This window comes from Nuphar pumila, unplaced genomic scaffold (genome assembly GCF_984573655.1).
Source record: "Nuphar pumila unplaced genomic scaffold, dmNupPumi1.hap1.1 HAP1_SCAFFOLD_448, whole genome shotgun sequence".
Lineage (NCBI taxonomy): Eukaryota > Viridiplantae > Streptophyta > Magnoliopsida > Nymphaeales > Nymphaeaceae > Nuphar > Nuphar pumila.
In genome coordinates, this window is record NW_028323351.1 from 1 (window position 1) to 22,785 (window position 22,785).

The following is a 22,785-nucleotide window of genomic DNA, read 5'->3' on the forward strand; positions in this document are numbered from 1 at the left end:
ATGCCTGCCTTGGTGGCTACACCGTTTGGTGTCAATGACCTTCACAAATGCTAATGTCAGCAAGCAATTTCCATACGGCTGCAGCCATCCCTCACTTGTCAATGTCGTTGAATGCCAGCTGGATGAGATCACCTCCCCTCACTGTTGCAACGTATGGCCCGCGGAAACGTTCATGAATGCAACACGCTCTGCATCCACGGCAACGCTACGCCAAGAACACGTGAAAAACTGATCGCGATGTTGGGATGATGGCACGTATGGAACTCCGATTGCTGTACTGGAGCCCCAAAAACAGAACAAGAATTGGAGCCCCAACATGGTTCTATCAAGAAAGGGTCTTGCTGCCTTGAGCGGTGGGTAATGGAGGGAGCTGTTTGGTTGCCACAGCACGTGAGGCTTGCGGACATGCCTGGAAGATTTGGGCGCATTGGAAGTGCGACCTTCAGTGCCGAATGTGGATCTGTTTTGCAGATGTAAGATAGGGTGAAACAGTCCACACATTGAGCTACACAAAAAACAGCCAAACACGGAAGCCGGGAAGGGTGGCTGCTGCCAACCTACAGGTGTGCAAGAATGAGTGCTGATTTGTCGTCACATCTATGGAGGCCGATTATTGTGACACCTCTAGACATGTTGCCGTGTTGGTGCAACGGGGCATAGCTATAGGCACTCTTACACAGCATAACAGGATGCCCACTGCATTGCTAAGGATGGTTGCCAGTCGCTGCAGCAACAGCATCATCCATGTTCAAGTGTGAACAGTTATTATCCTTCTCTCAGTCCCTGCATATTCATTTTTGATGACTGAACTCTCAGACGACTCAGTCTGGTGAGGTGATTTCAAAATGCTTTGGCAGTCCCGCCGAGCTAATGGATGACAGTGTCATGATCGCATTGAGCAGAGGACTAGACACTTCATCTCTGTGCAGGTTTGACTCAGCTTCTGAGAAGCTCCTCAAGGGCGGCATCCACGTTTCCACCTGTCCTAATCAGAGCGTTGTATGCCACGGCCGGCTGAAAGCCCATCTCCTGCAGTTTCAGAATGCCTGCTTGAAAGCTGCGGGCATCGCTGTCCCCGGCACCTCGGGGCGTTGTGCCCAGAGCGTGTGCTTGTTGTTGCATAGACAACGGCACGCCAAAAGCGGCTCTGGCGAGCCCGGGGTCATTCTTAGCGAGGTTGACAGACGGTCGCAGAGTGGCATCAGCGCCACTCGTACGCATGGACGTGCTCGCGACATCGCTGGGCGCCAGCGATCGGGCGCTGGCGTCGCCGGGGGGGGGCGGCGTGGCGTGAGTGCTCAGCGGTAGCGCCGATGGCGCGGCGGCCGCAGGCGCCTTGGCGCCCCCGGCGCCGAGGAGACGCGCCTCGGCGGCGGCGGCCCACCGCCGCGCGCCGCGCCTCGGGCTCCATCGGCGCGGTGCTGGGGACGCGGGGTGCGGGGTCGAACGGCTCGCTCAACGGCGCGGCCCCCCCATGTGTGACCTTGGTGCCTGCTTTCATGCCCTTGCCGACGAACGCGGGGGCCTCGGCGCTCCCGAGCCGCCTCACGCGGTCGAACCAGCTCGTCATCGGCTGCAGCAGCGGCGCGTGCTCGCGGCTGGATGCAGGCACGGGTGCTCCAGCGTGCATCGCTGTCGTCGGCAGCTGGTTGGAGTGAATAAAAGCCCCAAGCGAATGCCAGGGGGTGAGGGCGGCCTCAATGCGGTGGACCCAGCCTCGAGGGAGTTCGAGCGACTTCATCCAGCCCCATACCCACATCTGCCCCACACACACCCCTGCAACAACAAGACACACACTGTCATACATGCCATACCAGTCACTCCGGCCGACCTCGGCATTGTCCCTTCCAGCAATTGACCCACTGACCACGACAGTGAGCATTGAATATCAAGTAGAAGACATGTCAGGCCAGGCTTTGGTGTGTCAGACTGGTCCAGGCGCTTGCCTCAGATGACGGTCATGGTAGCACTAATTCCCAAGCAATTCTTGGAGTCGCCAATGTCCATGTGGAAGCGGTAGTTTTGCAACATGATACACATTTGTAACTTTCGTACTTGGAGTTGCCAATGTCCATGTGGGTGCGTTAGTGTTGTGAAATGATACATCATCACCAGGACAGCGAGCCTTTTGCAGACAACCGTCTGAGGATGATCGTAGTGATGATGCCCTCTACTTTCTTACCGCATTGGGCTTGGGCAGTGGCAACTCCAAGTTCTGATGAGGAGTTTGCTTGCATAAAAAAAATAATGAGTATGTTAACCAAAAAAAGTCGGCATTGACATCGCGCGAGACAGCCAGAGCTGATCCCGCGCCTGAAAAACTCCAACAGACTCTGCTGAGCAAGAGATGAAAAGCACAAGCATCTGTCCTGGGTTTGAAAAGCAGGACTCTGCTTTTGTGAGCAACTTCTCGTCCGAGTCCCCGTGCTGTGCTAATTTGTGAGGCATAGAATCCATTGGAACGTCCAATTGGTGACACATGTAAGAGTGTGACAGCGCCCGGCCATGCCTAACATTCCTGTGCTGATAATAAGCAACTCCCAGTTGTGGACTGCTTCCAAGAAAGAATAACATAAAATCATTTGGGAATCACCCAAGGCCCAGAAGGAACAGTACATTGCACTCTTTTCCAGACGTGAGCGCCGACCTAATGAGCCTGACCACAGGAGTTCGGCCTCATGCCCAAAATGGGCCAGGGGAACAGAAAGAACTGCGCATTGCAAACTCCTGTCAAGACGTGCACGAACGTCTCACCTGAGAGGTGTCCTATTAGGGAAACGCTGGGAACGAGCAGCTGCCAGACGACTAGCAGCGCCCAGGGGTACAGGTGCGAAGGCACCTCCATGAGACCGAATATGCTTTGCGTAGGCGACCGGCTCTGCGCGACGCTGACCACGATGAGAGCGAAGATGGTTCCGCTGAGGCCGACTGCGCACTCCAGTGCGGCACTTGGGTACAAACTCGTCAGCGTCAGCACCTTCGCTGCGACAGCGTACACGCACGCTCCGAGGAGCGTGAGTAGAGCGACGATGTACCTGCGTTGGCGGCACGAGCGTCATTTGTGTATCGGAGGATGATTGCATGCGCGACGTGATAAGCCTCCATTTAATCGTAGGGCCTTGAACGGCATTGCATCGCTGAATGGGTGCCTCGAAGTCTATGGCACGAAAGCGCATGCTTCGTGCCAACCACCTAGAGCTTGATGCGCTGGCATTGGAACGCTCTGGTGAAGCATAGCAGAAATTGAAAGTCACCGCTTTATCAAGGCACTGACAGTAAATTATGCACAGCGTTAAGGACAACATACCCGAACTGGACAGTGCCGAAGAGCCTTTCAAGCTGTTGGGCCATTGGGACGAACGCGAGCATATTAAATGCGAGATGAAGGATTCCCATGTGAAACACAGCTGACGTGAAGATACGGTACAGCTGGAATCTGCGAAATGTCTTCTCCGCTGACAGGCACAGGCTTGTCCTGCTGACATCTCCCGTAAAGAGTTCGACCACATAGATACCGATGCACAGGGTGAAAATGCCCTTGGTGAACAGTGGTAAGCTGTTGAACGAAACCTGCGCATCAGCACTGCCAGCTGAGTTAATAGGAACATGGCCACAGGGTCCAAAACACAACTGACGTGAGACATTGAGCTACAAGGAAAAACGGTGTCAGCAAATGTTGGATGCATTATTTTTGCGTTCTACTGTGCCAATGCGACGTTGCAAACCTGTCTTTGTTGCAGGTGGGCATCGCACCTGGGCTCGTGTTAAAAACGACGTTTGAGAACTAGCCATCTCGGGTGAGGTGTCGACATCCGGCATGTCGCATTAGGAAGAACCTTACAGATGGAAGGAAATCCTAGTTCCGAGCAACAGCAGATGATGTCGCGGGCTGAGGATGTCAGGTCTACATGCTCCTCGACAGATGGACACGAAAACGTGAACACCAGACTAAGCATACGCCTAAGTACATCGTGCATGAAGCAACGATTTCCCGCAAGTGCTGTCGTGTTTCGAGTATCGTCATTACCTTGGGCATGTGACATCGCTAGATATTCCAAGCCCTGACTGTCAGGCTGACATGATAGAACGTGACTCATTAGCGAGGGATTCACGCGACCTTTGGCATCAACGCAATAGACCCTTGTGTGCGGATCAACGAGGACGACCTCAAGTGTCGAGTGTAATTTACAAGTTCGACCTGAAATTCCTGGCTCCAAAGCCACAGGTGCTCAGAACTCAAGCATGGAGGGGAATCATTTACAGGACTGGCGTACAGTACAGTGAATTCTATCTTCTCGAAGGTACTCCAGCGGGCAAAACTGTTGGCACCACAACCAAGACTGCGGTGCCGGGAGGGAGGGAGCTGCGGCGCAGGCCAAGGGTGGGGGGGCCCGACAAGTGCAAGGCCTCGAGGGCACAAAACTACGAACACCAGTAGACACACACAGGCGGCGCTCATTGTGTCGACTCAAGGTCTCATGGCACAGGCGCACGCGCTGCAAGAGCCGCGCCGCAGTCATATGCTACACAATGTCTAGTTTCCGCTGAGGTTCTTGGCGAAGAGAGAGAGGGAGCCAAGGGCGCCCTCTCCGTAGAGAAGGGCTTGGACACCGAAGCCGAAGAAAGAGACCATCGCGAGGCGGCCGTGCTTCAGCTCAGCCTCTTTCAAGCGGAAAGACTTCTCGGAGGAGTCGGAAGCCAGCTGGAGGGGGTCGAAGTAGCCCCCGGGGTAGCACCGCTTGGTGGGGTCCTGTTCAGTGTTCCTGCAACGAAGGCATTCTATCGGGGGCTGCTTCTCGCTATCATCATGACATCATTTGGAAACCATACCAACCACAGGATTCAATCAGATTCATTATAAACCGATAGACTCCTTGACGAGGCGACGAAGGATTCTAATGGACTAGAGGCTTCCAACTCACGCAGAAATGGCCAATGTAATAGAAAGTTGGCAGGTTTAAGAAATCAGGGCAATGTGCGATGTCTGCATTTCAGGCGTGAAACATAGTGCATGCCGCAACCATCGCAAAATCCTTTGCAGATGTGATGGAATCCCAACTGGACAAGTTCGATCATTGTCTTGAGCCCTGCATGTTTGACCGGCCAAGAGATAACTTTGCCAATCTTCTAAGCAATGTTCCCCACAACTTTTCACATGTGCGCCTTCATCTGCGACCAGTCCACTCGGATGTTCCAATAACGCTGTTTGGATGACGCTTCCGAGTCACAGATGCTAGACCAGTGCATTGGCAACTGAGTGTGCGCGCAAAGGGACGGTTCAGTGAGCCGTGGAACTATCTGAGATGTAGCAATGTTGATGTTATCCAGCAGAGCAGAAGGTGGGTCGAGGAATGGCTCACCTGTAAAGCTCAGCACCTCCCACAAGGATGGCCTCAATCCAGACAAGCTGAGTGATGGAGAAGGGCAGGTTGAGGTTGAAGTACTGTGCACCGTCAAGCTCGACCTTTCCGGCCTCGGCCCAGGACACTCCCGAAGCGGCCTCGGCGACAATGCAGCCCAGGCATGCAAGCATGGCCCAGCGGCCGTTGATGAGCTCGCACTCGCGGAATCGCTGGAGGCCGAACACCTGCAGAGAGGTTGGGCGAACATCAGGTGGGTGGTGTTGGCTACTTGGGTATCGAAACACTGGGATGTTGCAGCACAACAACTGCAGGGTAGAAGCACGTGCAGAGCATGTTCAGGGAGATGCATCCAACACAGTTTGCTACTTTGACTGCAGTAAGGCGCGGCATGCAATAGAAGGTGTGCAAGAACATGTCTGGTCCGTTGCATCGACGAGCAATGAGACTCTACATTCTTTGGTGACCTTACAAAGCACTGCACCTGTATCAAGTTGAGGACCTGTGCCATCGAGGGTTTTGTTAGATTTGGAACCTACTCTACCTGGGTCCGGCAGAACTGTAGTTGTTCTCCAGAGCACACGTTGGTTGAGCGGTGCGGAGTACTTTTAATACTTACGAATTGTCCTTGCTTCGCAGCATAGGAAGCCGGGCTTTTCGGAATCGTTGGTGCGAGTCGCATGTTCGCAGCCCCACTCGCAACATGCGAAAACACAACGCATTGTATCTACAACTTCTAGTAAAATCCACACATAAACCCCAAGTGTCGCCATTCAAGAGAGTTCTTCATCGCGCTGTTACGGTGAAGGATCGAGAAAGGCGACGTGGTCAAGCCAACTACCCCACAACTCTGACGCAACACTACGAACCCAGCGATAAAAGCACCGCACCTCAGAGTACGGCTGCAGGCTGTCTGTAGAAACCTGGTCGATGGTAGGTGCGAACGAACCAACAATACCGCCGGCCTTGTTGACGGCCTTGTTCTGGTCGAGACCATCGACATCTACCTGGAGGTACTCCACGGGCTTGGACAGACCAAGAGGGTCGAATCCACGGTCACCTGCACGAGAGAGCAAAGCATCGATAAAAGTTGTAATCACTTGACATGACCGTGGCCACATCACTCAAGGTGAAGCACTCTGACACAATCAGTTGCGGCTGCCCCGCATTCTGTGAGCTTTTGAGCCTACTGTACACGGGCTGTACTCTTTAACAAAAACCGTGAGGATAGCGAAATGCTTAAACCTGGCACGAAAAAGCGCGCATGTGGGCCTGCAGTGACTGACGATGGATCTGGAGAATCTCGGGATTGCCTTCAGCTGCGGACAATCAACATGGCTATCAAAGAATTTGCAATATGGTGACAAACTTGCTACAGCTTTCGCCGGTCCTGCAGTATTGTGCAATGAAACAAGCAACGCAGGTGAGTAGGATCTGCAAGAGGCGGTCACGAGTCCACGACAGGCGGTGTCGACAGTCGTCCTTGCCCCAAATGCGACTGCACTGCTGCCGAATGAACGAGAAACATGCACGAAATGATTGATTCAGATGGATATGTGACGATGAACGGCAGATAATAAACCCGATTGCCCAAAGTACTTGGGTGCGTGAGGGCTATCTATCGCACTGTGTAGGTTTGCATCGACCCAGCTACGGTGCGTCCAAACACTGAACATAAAGGCCCCTAGCTTTCCGAATCTTTTGATGTTTTCACATACCTGGGAGGCTGCCGTCGAGCCAGTCAGGGCGGGTGGTGTTGGGGAGCCACAGAGCAGCACCATCGTACTTGCGGTATCCCACGCCACCCATGCGCTCGCCATCGGCCTTCTTTGTGACTGTGGTCGACTTCTTGACGGTGGCAGCCTTCTTGGCTGGCGCCTTCTTGGCAATCTGCTTAGTGCCAAACTTGGGCAGGTTCAACTTGGCGACGACGTTCATCTTGAGAGTTTGTGCAAGGAACTCCGAGACACAACGTCAACAAACTAGTGACGTCTTCAACGGGTCTGTTGCTAATTTCGGCAAAAGTCTCCTTGCGCATTAATGCTGCGTGCGGGATTGTTTGCCTGTCAAGAATCACTGTGACGTGATCTGGTGATGATTTGTTGGCACTTTGACGTCATCAGATCTTCCCTAAAATCACCCTCAGTGCCCCCTCCATAGGGACTGAGACCATCTCGATGTTTTCCGCAAAAAAACCCGCAACCCCTCTAAATCCGAGATAAATCTTGCCGATATCCGATTTGCTACGGCTGCTGCTGCTGCAACGATCCGGACGCAATACACGGACAATCAGCTAATACTTGCAAGTTAGAACCTTTGCAGTGCAAAAGGTAGCTATCCATCTGACGATGTGAGACACTTTCGCTGCATGGTGCTCGCTCGCGCTGTCGCAAAATTGATCTCGCGCCGCGAGTTACTTTGAATAGGTTATCTCCAGATAGCACACGAAATGCGGTTTCAGGGTTCTGCAATGACATTGCCAACGTGCATGAACGGAAGAAAGCGCGCACATGCGAGCTCGTTCACCTGTAGACCAAGTACGAAAGGAAGGGCACTTTGTGCCGAGTATCAGTATCTAGCAGCTGCCATGCGAGCGCGCACTGCTGAGGCTCCAGTCCTGAAACAGTTTTATTCGCGTCCATGGTGCCGTGGCAAGTCTATCACGAACAGAGTTTGACAGGGAATTGAACATTTGTACTGTAGCAAGCAGAGCATGTTCGTAGCCTGCAAATTGGCGTGGCATTGCATGCAGCGGTACACATCTGCGTGATTGGTACTCCCGTGACTTCTTGTATTCGTATTTGTATTACATATTTTTCTCAAGTGGTGCCAAACCCACCATGGAACTGCATACTTCGTCAACCCGCTCGTTACCCACTCCACCCCTGTGCCATGCCCGCTCAACTGCTCGCAAGAAGTGTGCGTGCATCGCTCGAGTAGCAGCCTCGCCGATTTCCACTTCAGAAGTGCTAAATACGTTTCAACGATGGCTTATCGAATCCAAAGGAATGCCAAAGCAGATGGCTGAACTTCGACTAGTGAAAGACTACGAACTGGGCGCTGTCGTAGGTTGCGTCGCCACGCAAGATATAGCCATTGACAAGGTAGGTCACCACGTCGAGGAGAGTTCTGCTGAGCATTTGATGCTCAGAGTGGCGGGGCGTTCAAGCCTGGCTGTGTACATGTCATCTAGGAGTTCATGGCTCGTTGCAGCGAGTTGCGTGTGGCGAAATGCAGTTGATTGCTTACACAGCGTTCGCACGACATTTGCATTTTCTTATATGAAAGAAGACTACTACCAATTTCCAGAGGCCGTTGAGGTCCCTTTGCATATTAACGTCGTTGTCCGAGGCGACATAACGTCGAGGCTACGTTATGTGGGTCATTCGTTGCACGGACGTGGATAATTCGAATGATATCCCACAACTTTCAACGATTTGCTCGGATTTCGGTCTTCCAAGGCCTCTCGTGCTCTACGGTTGGACCGTGGCTGGGTTTGTGTTCCCAGCGAGGACCACCAAGTCGATCCGCTCCCACGGCTCTTCCTTCAAGCACGCGCACGAAAGGGAAGCGCGAAGCATATCGCGTCGGTCAAACTTTCACTGGTACCATTCGATGCTGTGGCGTATGCGCAGGAGGCGATGGTGATCCCTCAGGACATGGCGATCACATCGGTAGACGTGGAGAAGCATCCACTCATAGGAGCGCTTGCAGAAGGGCGAGGAGAGCTCACCGGACTCGCCCTGTGGTTGATGGCGGAGCGAGCAGCCCCAAATCCATCATTCTCGCCATTTTTGGCATCCCTTCCGGTATAGCAACCCCCTCCGCGTGAGCGCACTCAGCCATGCAACTTACATACAGTCAGAAACATGGTGTGATGACAGAGCCAAAAAGGGTAAAACGCTCGCAAATTGTAAATGTCTTGCTGCTATCTATACTTCCTGGAATGTGTGGAGCAAGGTTGATTTTCTGGCGAATCTCACGTGGTTGATGCCATCCACTTTGCCAAATAACGAGTGATTTCTTCGATCAGCAGGGTACCTAGAGGGTACCTAGAGCGGTGAACACAAAAAGCCATGGTGTGAATGAGGCCAGGAACCATGTATATCTCCAGATAGTGGTGGGGCACTAAGCTCTTGATTACATCCCCTCCATTACTGCCAGTGTTGAGCAGCTCCATCGCCGGCTTGCCCATGCGATTGAACGGGCCATGGAATGCCATCAATACATCACATAGATAATGGCAGGTAGTTTTCACAACGCAACCAAGTGTCATCTCTATGATGACATCATCATTAAGCAATTATTTCCACCGAACTATTCTAGGTATTTTGTACCTCAGTTCCGCCCCTCGTACGCCTGGTCGTCAAGGGGCGCGTGGCCGAAGCTCGATTGAGTATGGCTTCATACCCGATGGGTTTATTTATTTATTTATCACATCACATAGTCATCGACAGGTTGTAATGAACAAGCAAGAAGAAATAAACATGTTCGAACCAGAACAGCTCATTGAACATCAGCGGTTGGGACAGGCAACGTTTCATCATGATGACATCACATCTATAGATTATGGCAGGAAAAAGTCAACAAGCAAGAAAGACAGCATCATTACATCACATAGATAATGGCAGGAAAAGGTCAACAAGCAACCAAGACAGCACATTCGAAGTCATACAGCTCATTTAACGTCAGCGGTCAGAAAGCCGGTCATAAACGCGCGGCGGCTTGCACGAAACTTGAAGAGAGCATCGATACATGACAGCATTGCCCCTGCGTAGGCCGATGCTGAGTTCCCAAAGCGCGTTGGTGACAAATCCATCCTCGATAACGCCGCGCCCAGCACTCGCTGTTGTCGCCGGGGGGTATTGAGCAGCTCCATTGCCAGCTTGCCCATGAGATCACCATCATCATCGTCATTGTTCTGCAGGAGAGGACCCTCAGCCCCATCCTATGGAATGACGACCTCCGAAAGGTGGAGCTGAAGGGGTCACCAGTCCTCGAGCAGGCGAGAGAGCGCGAAGCCGCCATTCGCAGCGAGTGGGCATCGATAGCGGAGGCGATCGCAGCTGGGGGGGGAGGCTCAGGCCCCCTCGCAGGGTTCACCGAGCAACAGTTTCTGGACGCTTTCTCTGTGGTGCTGGGCTACTCGATCTACCTGCGCTCCGCCCAGTGTTTTGCTCTCCTCCCCATAGTTTCTCTCGCAAGGCGGACGGGCAACAACGATGGCTGCGACATCGATTACGATGAAGGTGCGGTGTGGGCGGAGACTGCAGGTCGAGGAACGCACGTGTTGTATCCCACAGGCGAGTCATCATGATGCTTTATAGGGCATGGAGCCTGCAGCGCTTGCATAGGGTTTACATGTGAACGAATTGCAGGCACAATGACAGCCATTGCAACACGCGTGCTTACTGTTCTGAGCATTCAAATTGAGCGTTCTATACCGTACGACCGGTATATCGTCGCTGTCGCTAAATGCTTGTCTTTCCTTTGGTGCCAGTTCTGTGAGACAGAGGAGCATGAGCGGGTATGCCGGATATCTCTCGATGCTGGGCATCCTGTCGCACAATCCGCGCCGCATTCTGACATCACATGAATCTTCAAAGGTCGCAGGGTACAATGAAATTGCAAGCGGCAGGGCATAATTGCCCCCCACCACCATAGTCCGCACGTGTCTTATCTTTGAATGTACGTTGGATGAGCGTGGCCGAGGCCTCAGTGTCCGAAATGGATACAGCCAAGGTGTTCGAATAACGTGCTCACAGGCACACACAGGTAGACGAGGTCAAATGGACATTGGCAACTCCAAGAACTACTGTGAGTTACCTATCCATCAATCAAATTGATTGTCAGTCAAAGCCTCGACCGCTACGCGGTCTCAGCTCTCGCAGTATGCTTCTGTTTACTTATGTTGAACTACGCCTGTGAGCTCAGATGCTAACAACTGCGACAAGCGTGCAGCTCGCGAGGCGGTCGTGGTCACGGCGACGCGCCCCTTCACCCCGGGACAGGAGGTGAAGCTCAACGACGAGAGGCCCAATGGAGAGCTCCTGTTAACTACGGGACAGATACAACGGCAGAATGCCTCGGACTATCTCCTGTACCCCTTGGCGCTCGTGAGAACGGACCGGCTCTACAGCACTAAGCGCGAGATTCTGGAGAACGCGGGCTTGCGGGTGTGCTGCTGTTGCTCTTGATGTGTACAAGCGCAAGCAGCGCGAGATTTCGCCTCCAACTCTGGCACAGTTGCCACGTGCATTCTCCCATGACCGCTAAATTGTCCTGATGGAAACAGTATACTTGCTGTGCGAGGCAAATTTCCATCATGGCGATGACTTATTGCTTTTGTCGATCATTTGATGATGAAATGGCACAGGGAGATTGGCCGCACTCACGTTTTTGGCACACTTCTGGCATGCGCATGCATGTTTTGAAGGGAGGTTTGATACAAGGGAAGCAGCCGTGCACTACAGGATGCACGGTTATTTCCCTCGTATCAAAGCTCCCTTCAAAATATGCATGAAACGATAGTTGGAAGACTTTGCGAGACGGCATGGGGCCGCACTCACCTTTTTGGCACACTCCTGCGCAAGAAACGTTCGTTGAAAGACTTTGCGGTTCTGCTCCGCAGGATGAAGAGATATTTCCGCTCTATCAAGACCGCTTCCCCATTCAGATGCTTGCCTATCTGCGATTCTCGCGCATTCAGGACGTCGCGCAGTTCGCCAAGGCGTCGTTCGAGCGCGATGTGATCATTTCGGTCGAGAACGAGTATGAGGTACTGCAGCTGGTGATGGCCGACTTGCGAGAACGGCTCTCTGGCTACATCGACAATCAGGTACGGGGTGTTGAGTTCTAGCTCTCCAGTGATGTCTCAGGTGCCTTACCCAGGATGCCAAATCTACTCTCAAAGTGATCACGGCCCCCTGATGTTCTCAGGCTGTGCTTCCCTTGTGTATGCTTGCATCGCGAGATAGTAAATGCTAGCAATGATTACCCAGTAGTCAATTGAGTCGCTAAATCGAGTCGAAATGGTAGTGTCGCAAGAAGAAGGTTTCATAATTTTTTCACGTTTCAAGCAATAGCATCAAGTAGTCACCAAGCAACCCAGTGATCGCAATCGAATCAATCCTGAAGTTCCATCGTCATATGCTATTCAAAGTCATCAATAAACAGTGTGGTACACCCGTGGGGGCTGCTGAACCCCCAAGAAAGGTTTACAATCAAGGCAAGCGGTGGAAAGCGGCACGAATCAGGTGGCTGCCAAGCCACTCATTCATGTTCTTCTGCAGGACCATATATGTAATTGTTCATGTACTTCTGCAGGAGGAGGATGCCAAGATGCTGCAGAACCGAGAGCTTCCCGCAGAGGTGAGGCTGGCAACAATTCTGCGGCTGGCAGAGAAGAACATTCTCCTCTCGTCCACCACCGCGATCCGCACGCGCCTCAACCCCATCCGGGCATCCCTGCAAAGTCCGGCAAGCTTGAAGACCCCAACTCAGACCTGCTTGAGATCTTTGACACTATCGAGAATTTGCCCTCCCTCCCGAAGAACGCATGGAACTCGTTCTCTCGATGGGCTCGTGGCGAGGACGACCCTACTTTCCGTCGCTGAGTAGGCACACGGCGATGATGACCTTGGTTCCGTAGCTGAGTAGGCATGCGGCAGAGGACGACCCTACTTTCCGTCGCGCGGCGAGGACGACCCCCTATTCCATCCTCGTGTTGTTCAGGCGCGAGACCAGCTATCGCTGTCTCGCTGGCTCTCTCGTGTGGCGTATTCTGTTTGGTCTTCTGTCGCTGGGTGGGCATGCGGCAACGACGACCCTACTGACCCGTTGCTAGCGCTGAGTGGTATCATTGGCCAGTAGTATCTGGATTCCCAAATAGTCCTTAGAATCGCCAATGGTCCAGTATGATTTCAACTAGTCCTTGGAGTTGCCAATGTCCATGTGCATGCGGTAATGTTATAGAGTTTTGTATTGCTGTATGTCACATTGTTGAAGCACAAGAGAAATTCAGCATTCAGAATCAACACAGTCAGATGTGCTCTAAAGACGAGCTCACAGGCACACGTAGTCACAGGCACAGGCGTCGTCTAACCAAACTGAACGAAAGTTTTCTGCGAGAGCTGAGACCGCGTAGCGGTCGAGGCCTTGTGTTGTAGAAAGATGATCGTCATCGGTGGTGTTTCAGTTTAGTCTGCGTTGGTGTCCTCTGAAATACCGATGCATGGGCTGCCATACTGAAATTGGCACATGACCAAAGGAATGTAGTGCACTTGATTGAGTGTTGTGCTGTGTGGGTTTCGAGTACGAGATGTGTGATGTGGCGAAGTGATACTGGAATGCTGGCATACTGGTACCCGGCAAAGGCAGCAAACCTGACATCCTAGGATCTTGGATAGGGAATGTGTAGAGGGGTTGGTGTGTCGTGTGGTAGCGCCCCTGCTTTGCTCTCCCTTAGTCTTGTCGGCTGGCTGTTTTTGATTGTCCTTTCTTTCTTTGTTTTCCTGTGTGTTTGGTTTGATTTTCTTTCGTGTGTTCTTGAATTGAGTCGTCCTTGTCTGCAGTTTATTTCTGCTTTGCTTTCCCGCTTCGTTGTAACACATAGGGAATTTGCAGATGCGTCCTGAAATCGTCGTCACTTGGCATTCTTCATGCAGGTGGGAGAGGCCCACCTGCATGAAGAATGCCATCCTTCCACTGGAAAGCAAACTCTAATCCTCCGGGTGTTAGCCGTTTTGTAGCAATGGGTATGGTGGATGATCCAATCACAGCACGCAAGAGACCCAGCGACGCCGACATCCCACTTTTGACTGCCCAATTGATGACTGTGGCAGAGCTCGATCTGCTGCCGGTGAGGGGGGAATTCATCTATTCGGTAAGTACGTGCATTTCAAAGAACTGTTGGCAGATATTTCAGCAAAAGCAGGTAGGAATCACACCCTTTCAAACCATTGCCACACCCAAACCACGCTATTGCCACACTTCAAACCAGGTCCATTCAAACTTAACCCTTGTCGGCAAGGTCGCTGTGTGCATGTCATGTCATGATGTTAATACAAGCGACAGGGCTGGCAAACAGGAAAAAACACAGAAACTAACACTGAAAACAATGACACAAACAAAGACAAACCACACAAGAAAACTAGCAACCTAAGCCACGCCGGGATCTTCCTGCGGTGCATCACACCCCGCATGGAAGTCCGAGCCGACGTTCACGGCGACACGAGAGAGGGATTTGTAGTACATGCGCGCATTGCCCACATACATGTCATGTTGTAATTTACCGCAGTCAAGGAATGTATATCTCTTGACTGTGTGCACAAACATGTGCACACAGACAGACAGGTTGCAGTCAAAGATTGTACACGCCCGTCAGACAGTATCCAACAGCACTAGATTTTAGTGGCTTTTGGATAAACAACACAAAAATTGGGCCTTTTGTGGCCTAACACATGCGCCAGGCTGACTGGAAGAATGCTAATTAGCCTTTCAAGGCTCACACTTATTTCATTTACTTCATCAAGCATGTTGTCAAGACGCACTTGTCATTGCCAATGTCCATGGGCACAGTATTGTTGCAAAGTACCTATCGTAACAATGCCAACAAACCTTGGCCTCGCCGCCAAGTTGACATAGAGAAAAATGTTCAAACTTTCAGGGAAAAATAAATAGAAAAATATCAAAAAAATGATGTCACGCTCCCAAAAAGTTCGCTCGTTTGTAGACGGGTAGGGATTGGTACGGTATGATGATGATGTATCTTTTTACAACACTACCGCATCCACATGGACATTGGCAACTCCAAGAACTACTTGTTACGCCATAGAAAGAGAAAGAAAGAGATACGCCAGCCCAAAGAAGGCGGCGTTGACAACGGGCGAGACAGCCAGAGCTGATCTCGCGCCTACATGGAGGGATGCATCATCCCCCACAAGAGGACGCAACTACAGAGGCTTATGGAAACACCGCCATACCGTAAGAATTCCACAAGGGGCGGCCACGGTCACGTTTCTGGACTCGCCGCCAATTTTACATATAAAGAGGGTGGAAAAGTGAGTGCTGTTACACCGGGCAACCGTGAACGGGTTTGCCCTTGCCCGAGGGGCTCTTCGGACGGCATGAATAACTTATAGGTTGGCTTTTCAGGTATTTACATAGGAGATCGCCCAAAATGGTGTCACACTCCCCAAAAGCTCGCCCATCTCCTTTGCGTTTTCCTGTATATCGCACTCCAGCATTGAGTGCGCAGTGCCTTGCATTTCCGAAGCGATACCCAATGTTGTCAATGTCCATGTGGATGCGATAGAGTTGTAAAAAGATACATCATCATCATCGTACCCACTCCAACGGTGCTTTGAGCTACCCCGGGACCGAATTCAATGTCCCTTACATCGACAAATCAGCGTTCAAGGCAACGCATGGTATCTATCCCAAGGGGATGTATTATTCAAGGCTCGCCCCGCTGTACGCCAGTGCTTCACCAGTCCCGGTCAATTTTTGGGTCCAGATGCCCGAACAAGCATGCATTTTCGGGACGGAAATGGGGGTCGACACCCATTCTGGCGAAGCACTCCTGTACACCCAACTCCACACCCCGAGCACAGACAATTTAGTTCAACGAACGGCTCTTTTAAACGTGACGACCGAACCAACGCCTTCATGTTCAATAGAAGCATGGAAGCTGCCCATGCGGTGACGACAAACCATGTACTTGCCGCGATGCGGCTGAAGTGACCGCGTACTTGCCCTCTAGTTTCAGGGTTTCATGACGGTTGTCGGCAGGGCATGCACCTTGCCAGCGCAGTCTCGGTCAAATGCCCGCTTCGTGTCATGCACGTGCGAGAGAAAGGCGAGGAGCGTGAACACGAGACTCAGCGCAACGAGCTTCACCACCGGCGGCCCCTTGGCCTCCGCAAGCAGGCCGGCAGTGATTAGGATTTGCAGCAGCAGCGCGCCAAGCACAGCGACGTTCAGAACGATGTCGGCCGAGCGAGACTTCGTGTACTCCCACGCGCCGAGAAGGACACCACAGATCATGCTCACGATCGCGGCGATGATGAGGACGATGAGCGCCATTTGGAAGGGCCCGCACCCGAGGTCGCACGCCTTGTCCCCAACGCGGCTGATGATGTAGCCAAACAGCGCAATGTCGGTCAACACGTCAAGCACTTTGATCGCCTTGAAGATCATTTGAACGGTGCCGCGCCAGACCGGCTGCAGGCTGACTGCGGCTGTGTCGGGGGTAAGCCAGCGGCCTTGGAAGCTGATGCAAAAGAACTGCAAACCATGGAACGTCGGTGGTGATGTTTGGTGTGAGAAGGACTTAGAAACAGGGCTGGTTTCAGTGCTTTGCCAGTATGGTGTCCGACCCCATTTCTGCCCCAGATATTTGTGTATTTTCAGAGCTACAGACCCACAATGAACAATGCGGCACCTGGGGTCGGGGGTAGCATTTGGGGGCATATGGACCCAGAGACAAGGGTTGATGATGTATCTTTTGACAACACTACTGATTGCACATGGACATTGGCAACTTCAGAACTACCTGGGAACGTCGGTGGTGGCATATGGACCCAAAAACAGGGTTGGATTCAGTGCTTTGCCAGATTGGGGTCCGACCCCCATTTCTGCGCCAGGTACACATGCATTTTCAGATGAACAGACCCGGCACAGACAATCACCTGACGAAGCACTGGTTGGTTTGGGGCTGGTCAAAAGCCGAGTGTGGCGTTGCATTTGGGCTTGCTGTGTTCTCAACGTGCGCTGTTTCGCCGGTTAGCTGGGCCCCTTGCTTAGGCCGCTGGACACGGTCGTAACTGGACAGTTGTAGATGCAACATTTCATCTATGCACTTTCAGTACAGAACTCAGAACAAGCAGTGATGATGATGTATCTTTTGACCATCTACCGCATCCACATGGACGTTGCCAACTCCAAGAATACCTGGCAATCGGTGCCACCATTACATGCAGTCATCAGCACAATCCAGAAGAACGCCTGTTGGTCAGCCACGCACCCAGAAGAACACAGCAATGTAGTAGCTGAACTGGTCGCTGTCATATGGCGTCTTGCCCTTCATGAATATCGAGGTGACTCCGAGGTAAAGAATCGCCATCACCGGGGGTCGAATCAAGTTCCACTTGCTTGCCTTGAGCTCATCAAAGGTCAGCCGGAGCTGGAAGAAAGGAGCAACCATGACGAAGGCAGTTATGACGAGGGTTGGTATCGTATACACCAGCGAGACGTTAGCCTCCGAGATAAAAATGATCGCTGTGAGGATCGGGACGGCCAGCATGCCAAGGATTGTCGAGAAAAGAGGGAGGACTGGGTGACTTGCGCGCTGCAGGAGTCTCTCCTCATCGGTACCAAACAACCTGCACACCACATGCCTGACATGACGGTGATGTATCTTTGTTGCTTGTTGACTATTTCCTGCCATTATCTATTTGATGTTATAATGTATCTATTATGGGAGGCCTGCCAACACATAAGTGAATGAAGTATGCCGTAAGAAGGCAGCATTGACAAGGTGAGCTGATCTCGCGCTCAACTCCCGTTGATTGGAAGGAGTGAATAAATCTATCGGAACCACTCCTTTGGGAAATGCTGCATCCCTCCGATTGGGTGCGAGAACAGCTCGGTCTGCCTAGCCTGTTGCCAACGCCGCCTTGTTTGCGCTAATATGTTCATCTTCATACTCGATTCCAATCGCCAGGTCATGCCAGGTCCACGCCTACGAGGACATGCCCATAGGGCTTCGTCCTCAAGTCCCGGCGAGCCACGCGGTTGGGCAAAGTAACATCATGGACCAGTCTATGATACAACATACTTTCATTAAAGAAAGTATGTGGTATGAAACGTTTATATGAAACGTACCAAATCGCCGTTAACTATTCCAACGCGCGAATCTCAGTTTTTGGTCCACACAGGTCATGCCATTTGCAACACTTGCTTCAGAATTTTGAGGCAGTATGGTACCGGCACAGCGCGTCAAAGACTTTCCCGCGGTGCATCGTGCACCTCTTCGCACACGCCACGTCTGTGGTTGCTTCGCTGCGGCTTCCGCAGCCGTCTGTTGTGTGCGACACCACCGTATGCTCGACATCTTTCTCCGCGTCCTTGGTGGGCAGAGGCTCTTTCTTGGGCTCGGAGAGCACCTCCGGCTGCGGTGCTGGCTCGCCGATGTTGACGCTGACGACGTCGTCGCCCATCGGCGGCAGCACGTCACACTTTGATGCCCTCGCCGATGCCCTCGGTGTGACGTCGGGCGTCACTTTGACTGCGACTTGGCTGTCCATGTCGGCCTCGTCATCGCTGACTGGCAGAGGAGACATGGGATGGTCCATGAGTGGGGCGGCCTCGTCGTCGGCGACTTGGGAGAAGAGGTCCACTTGGACCAAGTCTTGGCCATCGCTCGCAATTGCGTCAAGCTGGGAGCCCGACATTGCAGAGAGCTCCTTGGCGACACAGACTGCTTATCTCTCCTGCAACATGTAGCCAAGATGAAATGATCCTGACTTATCGCTCATTGTAAATACATAAAACAAATCACTTGGTATAACGAATCAAGCCATGTCTCCACCGCAGTGAAAGACGACAGGAAAAGCAAAAGGAACTCACCAGCCCAAAGCAGGCGGCGTTGACATCGGGCGAGACAGCCAGAGCTGATCTCGCACCTTGATGGAGGGATGCAGCACCCCTCACAGGAGATCTCGCGCACGACTTACGGAGCACATCATCGTATGATTATGGGTGAACAAATCATTATACCCCAAACTTTGAAAAAGTGTGGCTATTCCTTAGGTAGGCCGTGCGAGGAGCTCCACAACTGTCATGTACTGCCTCACCAGATCGTTTCTCGACCCCCATTTGAGTCCCCCAAATTCGTGCAGTTTAGGGCATCTGGACCCGCGAATCACATGGGTTGACGAAGCGCTGCTGCCTTGCGTTCGTACCGAGCTCAGTGCCGCTCAACAATGTGTTGACACTCTGCTTGCGCTTGCCGCTCGAAGCCCCTAACCTCGCACGCCCACTACCATCCCCTAACATCTTCCCTGTAGCCCCAACAAACCCACTGCACCTCACATGACCAGTTCAGGGCATCGCGCCAGCCTAGATTTTGCTTGTGGATCCCGATGGATTCCGAAATTGCAATTCTAATTGTCATCTGAAAGGGCGGCACTCACTTTAGGCGACTCATGCCGAAGTGGCTGGATGAGTCATTTGATGTTTTAGGTAATGCATCTAGGGAGGCTTGGGTCACGTATGTTTTGGCAGTACGTCGGATTCATGAAGGTGTGTTCTCGATTGCGACTGCTGACTGGTTCCCCGACAGCTCTCCGAGTCCTCCCCGATCTTTGACAAGTGGTTATACAGCTGCCTCCCGTGATATCAATCGATTTAACAGGCCCACAACCTTACAGCTGTCAGGGACTTGGCGTGGTTCCCGATTGGTTGATCCAGTGTTTACAGATCAGCAAATGTCATGATCATGTTGGTGCTGCCGCTCACTGCGCCGACACCGCCTCACGCCGAATAATCTCTCTCTGGTGTGAGATATGCATGCAGATATCTAGCTAATTTCCCATAAGTGCTCTTGGCATAAGTCATGACGTCGGCCGGCGGTGTATCTGAGATAGTACAAGACAACAGCGCCTTACCGAACTGTAACCTGCACGCGCTGTGGTCGGGAGGAAAGCACGAGATACTCTACGATGCCAGGCAATATTATATTTGCCTATCAATCTGACGGTATCCAAGTGAGCCTGTTTTTCTGAATTGATGGGCGTGATGTACGTTTGCAACGACATTATGGTTGCCTTGAGCACTGCGGTCTCCGCATTCACCGTGCTTGCCCCAAGTGCTATGTCCTGATGAAAGCTCTCGGTACCGTTGATACAGCATATGGGAGTGCATACCCTGTTCGTATTTCTGCTGAAAGACGCGCTCACTGAAAAATTTGCTGCCGCTGATACCGTAACCGCTATTCTCCCTCGATTCGATTACTTGATGACAACCATGTGCAGCCAATGACGGTTCTCGCCTTTGCCGAAGTACTTTGTGGACCGACTTTCATCTAATGTCAATTTGGCAGAAGGAGGCATCTCAGGTTGAATGATCCGGAACGCTCGGTCGGTTGATAGCATCTTGAATAGGTTCAACCGATCAAACCAACCGACGACCCCATCAGCTAACGTACCGTATGGGCTCACACTGACAGACAGTGTGTGATACTCACTGGCTGGCATGCGGTATTCAATGGTTGTGGTCATCTGCACGCCATTCAACTTTAGCAAGTTCTCATCGCAGCCTGCATACCTGTCTCCAAATCTGCACAGGGTGTCGAGATGATGAAGAATAAGAGCCCTCGTCGTCAAGAGCTCCAGCGAAGCAGGCTGGGTATGGTCGATGCACAAATGCGTCTGCGAAGAGCCCTTCGTTCGAAACAGTGAAGTGATTGTCATGGTCTGGAGGGCCAGCTCGAAGCACTGAAGCTCACGAGCATTCGAATTGTGTATCTAGTCTAGATTCTATTGGAAGGTGGAATGGGTCCGATAGGCACGAGGCGGAGTGCTTCGTCAGCTATTGTTGCTCCAACGTCGTTGGCAACATGTCGACCTGATTTCTGATCATCCGACGACGTTGCATTTCCATATAACGTCGCGATGGAATTGCCATTTGCAACAGCCAAGCAAAGGAACTTTATCTCGGATACGCGTGCGCAGCGGTATACTTTGATTTTGTGTGCTTTTGAACCTAAACAACTCAATTTTGAGGGAATGTTACATGCACCGTCGCTGATCATAATCTTTGCCCTCATTCAGAAGTAAAGTAAATAAGCAACTCAGGGTTTTGCGCACTCTTGCTGGTGGGGACCTTTACAAAACGTTGATGGAACTGAGTATGTGACGTTCTTCCTCCCATGTGGTCCCTCATTTGTGGAGGAGAGCCCAAGCTTTGCACTTCCGTGTGCAGTGAGTTTCGGAACCCTGACATCGCTCACCGTTGCCCCCATTCCAACTTTCTCAAGGGTTGCCAGTGGTCTCCGGATGGCACGTGTGTCTTAACGGCCTCAGACGACAACATACTGAGGGTTTTCGCTCTTCCTTCAGACGTCGCAGCAGCATCCTTGAATGATGATGTGCTCCCACAATCACAGCCCTCTCAGCCAAAACGAAGCGAGCTGCTGCCTTCGGCCACAGTGGAGCAAGGGGAGTGCATATACGACATGGACTGGTACCCAGCGTTCTTCTGCAGCGACCCGGTGACTTGCTGCTTCGCGTCCACCAGCCGAGCGCACCCTGTCCATTTGTGGGATGTGAGTACTGGCAAGGCACGCACCACATACCGGACCTACGACGAAGCAGACGAAGTAACATCTGCTTATTGCCTGAAGTTTCACCCGGATCGTGAGAGGTATTGAACAATTCTCGTCGTATCCTTTGCCTGCCAGCTGCATCTGGACGACGTCCAATGCGGTTCTGATCCGCTCATGACGCGAGCATGTTTCGTTTCGAATCCATGTCGATGACATCGCAGTGTCATGTACGAGTGAGTTTTGTCGTCATGATGGGCACGTATAACAACCCGATCTGAAGGACTCCACAACCAGTGACCTTGCACCAGCTTTCCAGCAACGTACAAAGGGGGAAATTGCTACACAGACCAAGTCAATCGGCAATCACGCCAAGGCCCAAATCGCGACGCGAGCGCCGCCATGGAGCCATACAGCATACCTTACCCCTTAAATTACAGCAGGCGGTCCCACCGCAGCTCTAAAGTCCGCTGCATGCGGGCTTCAGCATCTGCAGAGATCACGGGGTTTGAGGGTAAAGCCGATCTCGACACGCCCAGATCAAGCAAGCTCACCAGTTCCCAGCATATTCGCATGTCAATTGCAAATGAGCAGCCAACAGACCGTTTTTTGCAGTTGCCAGGAAGCATGCAGTACCACAACAAGCTCGATGATGCCTGCATACTGGGTTGTGTCCTGTTGATTGGAACACTCGGGAACACTCTCGCCCGTCAACAACGCCGACCCTTTTTGGTTTTATCCACTCATTTGACTGCATGGGTGGACGAAGCAAGGCCGAGTCCCTGAAAAACCTACCTCGAAAGCAAAACATGACTCGATGATAGCTGCACATCATTCCTTTCTCACTTAGCGTACGCTTTCAGGCCTGAATCTATAGTTTGGGATGATAGCTGCACCCCGCCATTTCCTGACAACTGCAGCCGGGCTCGCTATCAGCGGCCGCACTTTGCCAGACCGTGTGATTTGCGTGTCGAGATGCCCAAAAATGCATGTAAGGGACGAAATGGGGGTTTCCTTTGTCTGTGAAGGACCTTCATAGACTTAATACTATGTCTATGAAGGACCTACATAGACTTAACACTAGGTTCTTTGGGATCAAGA

General features: G+C 52.1%; 3 protein-coding genes across 3 annotated transcripts; 2 read left to right on the top strand and 1 right to left on the bottom strand.

Moving 5' to 3' along the window:
• Positions 1-4,245: 4,245 nt before the first annotated feature.
• Positions 4,246-7,350, bottom strand: LOC149810216 (chlorophyll a-b binding protein CP29-like). The gene is made up of 4 exons (XM_089994368.1): positions 7,079-7,350; positions 6,251-6,420; positions 5,361-5,587; positions 4,246-4,763 (listed from the first exon to the last, which is right to left on the bottom strand). Exons 1-4 carry the CDS (start codon positions 7,296-7,298, stop codon positions 4,535-4,537), a joined length of 846 nt encoding a protein of 281 aa, XP_089850494.1. The 5' UTR covers positions 7,299-7,350; the 3' UTR covers positions 4,246-4,534.
• Positions 7,351-8,380: 1,030 nt separating this feature from the next.
• On the top strand, positions 8,381-12,976 carry LOC149810217 (uncharacterized). Its single transcript, XM_089994363.1, has 10 exons — positions 8,381-8,737; positions 8,996-9,169; positions 10,288-10,633; positions 10,739-10,887; positions 11,126-11,177; positions 11,295-11,536; positions 11,737-11,841; positions 11,992-12,198; positions 12,537-12,588; positions 12,687-12,976. Exons 1-10 carry the CDS (start codon positions 8,381-8,383, stop codon positions 12,974-12,976), a joined length of 1,974 nt encoding a protein of 657 aa, XP_089850489.1.
• Positions 12,977-21,291: 8,315 nt separating this feature from the next.
• Positions 21,292-21,792, top strand: LOC149810218 (uncharacterized). The gene has a single exon (XM_089994364.1). The coding sequence runs from the start codon at positions 21,292-21,294 to the stop codon at positions 21,790-21,792; it is 501 nt and encodes a 166-aa protein (XP_089850490.1).
• The last annotated feature ends 993 nt before the right edge of the window (positions 21,793-22,785 follow it).

Coding starts and splice junctions, on each gene's coding strand:
- LOC149810216 (XM_089994368.1), bottom strand. CDS start 7,298: ATGAACGTCGTCGCCAAGTTGAACCTGCCCAAGTTTGGCACTAAGCAG. Junction 5,588..6,250: donor GCCTGCAGCCGTACTCTGAG/GTGCGGTGCTTT, acceptor ACCTCTCTGCAG/GTGTTCGGCCTCCAGCGATT. Junction 4,764..5,360: donor GGAGGTGCTGAGCTTTACAG/GTGAGCCATTCC, acceptor CCTTCGTTGCAG/GAACACTGAACAGGACCCCA.
- LOC149810217 (XM_089994363.1), top strand. CDS start 8,381: ATGGCTGAACTTCGACTAGTGAAAGACTACGAACTGGGCGCTGTCGTA. Junction 8,738..8,995: donor TAACGTCGAGGCTACGTTAT/GTGGGTCATTCG, acceptor GCGTATGCGCAG/GAGGCGATGGTGATCCCTCA. Junction 11,842..11,991: donor CGTGCACTACAGGATGCACG/GTTATTTCCCTC, acceptor TCTGCTCCGCAG/GATGAAGAGATATTTCCGCT.
- LOC149810218 (XM_089994364.1), top strand. CDS start 21,292: ATGTGGTCCCTCATTTGTGGAGGAGAGCCCAAGCTTTGCACTTCCGTG.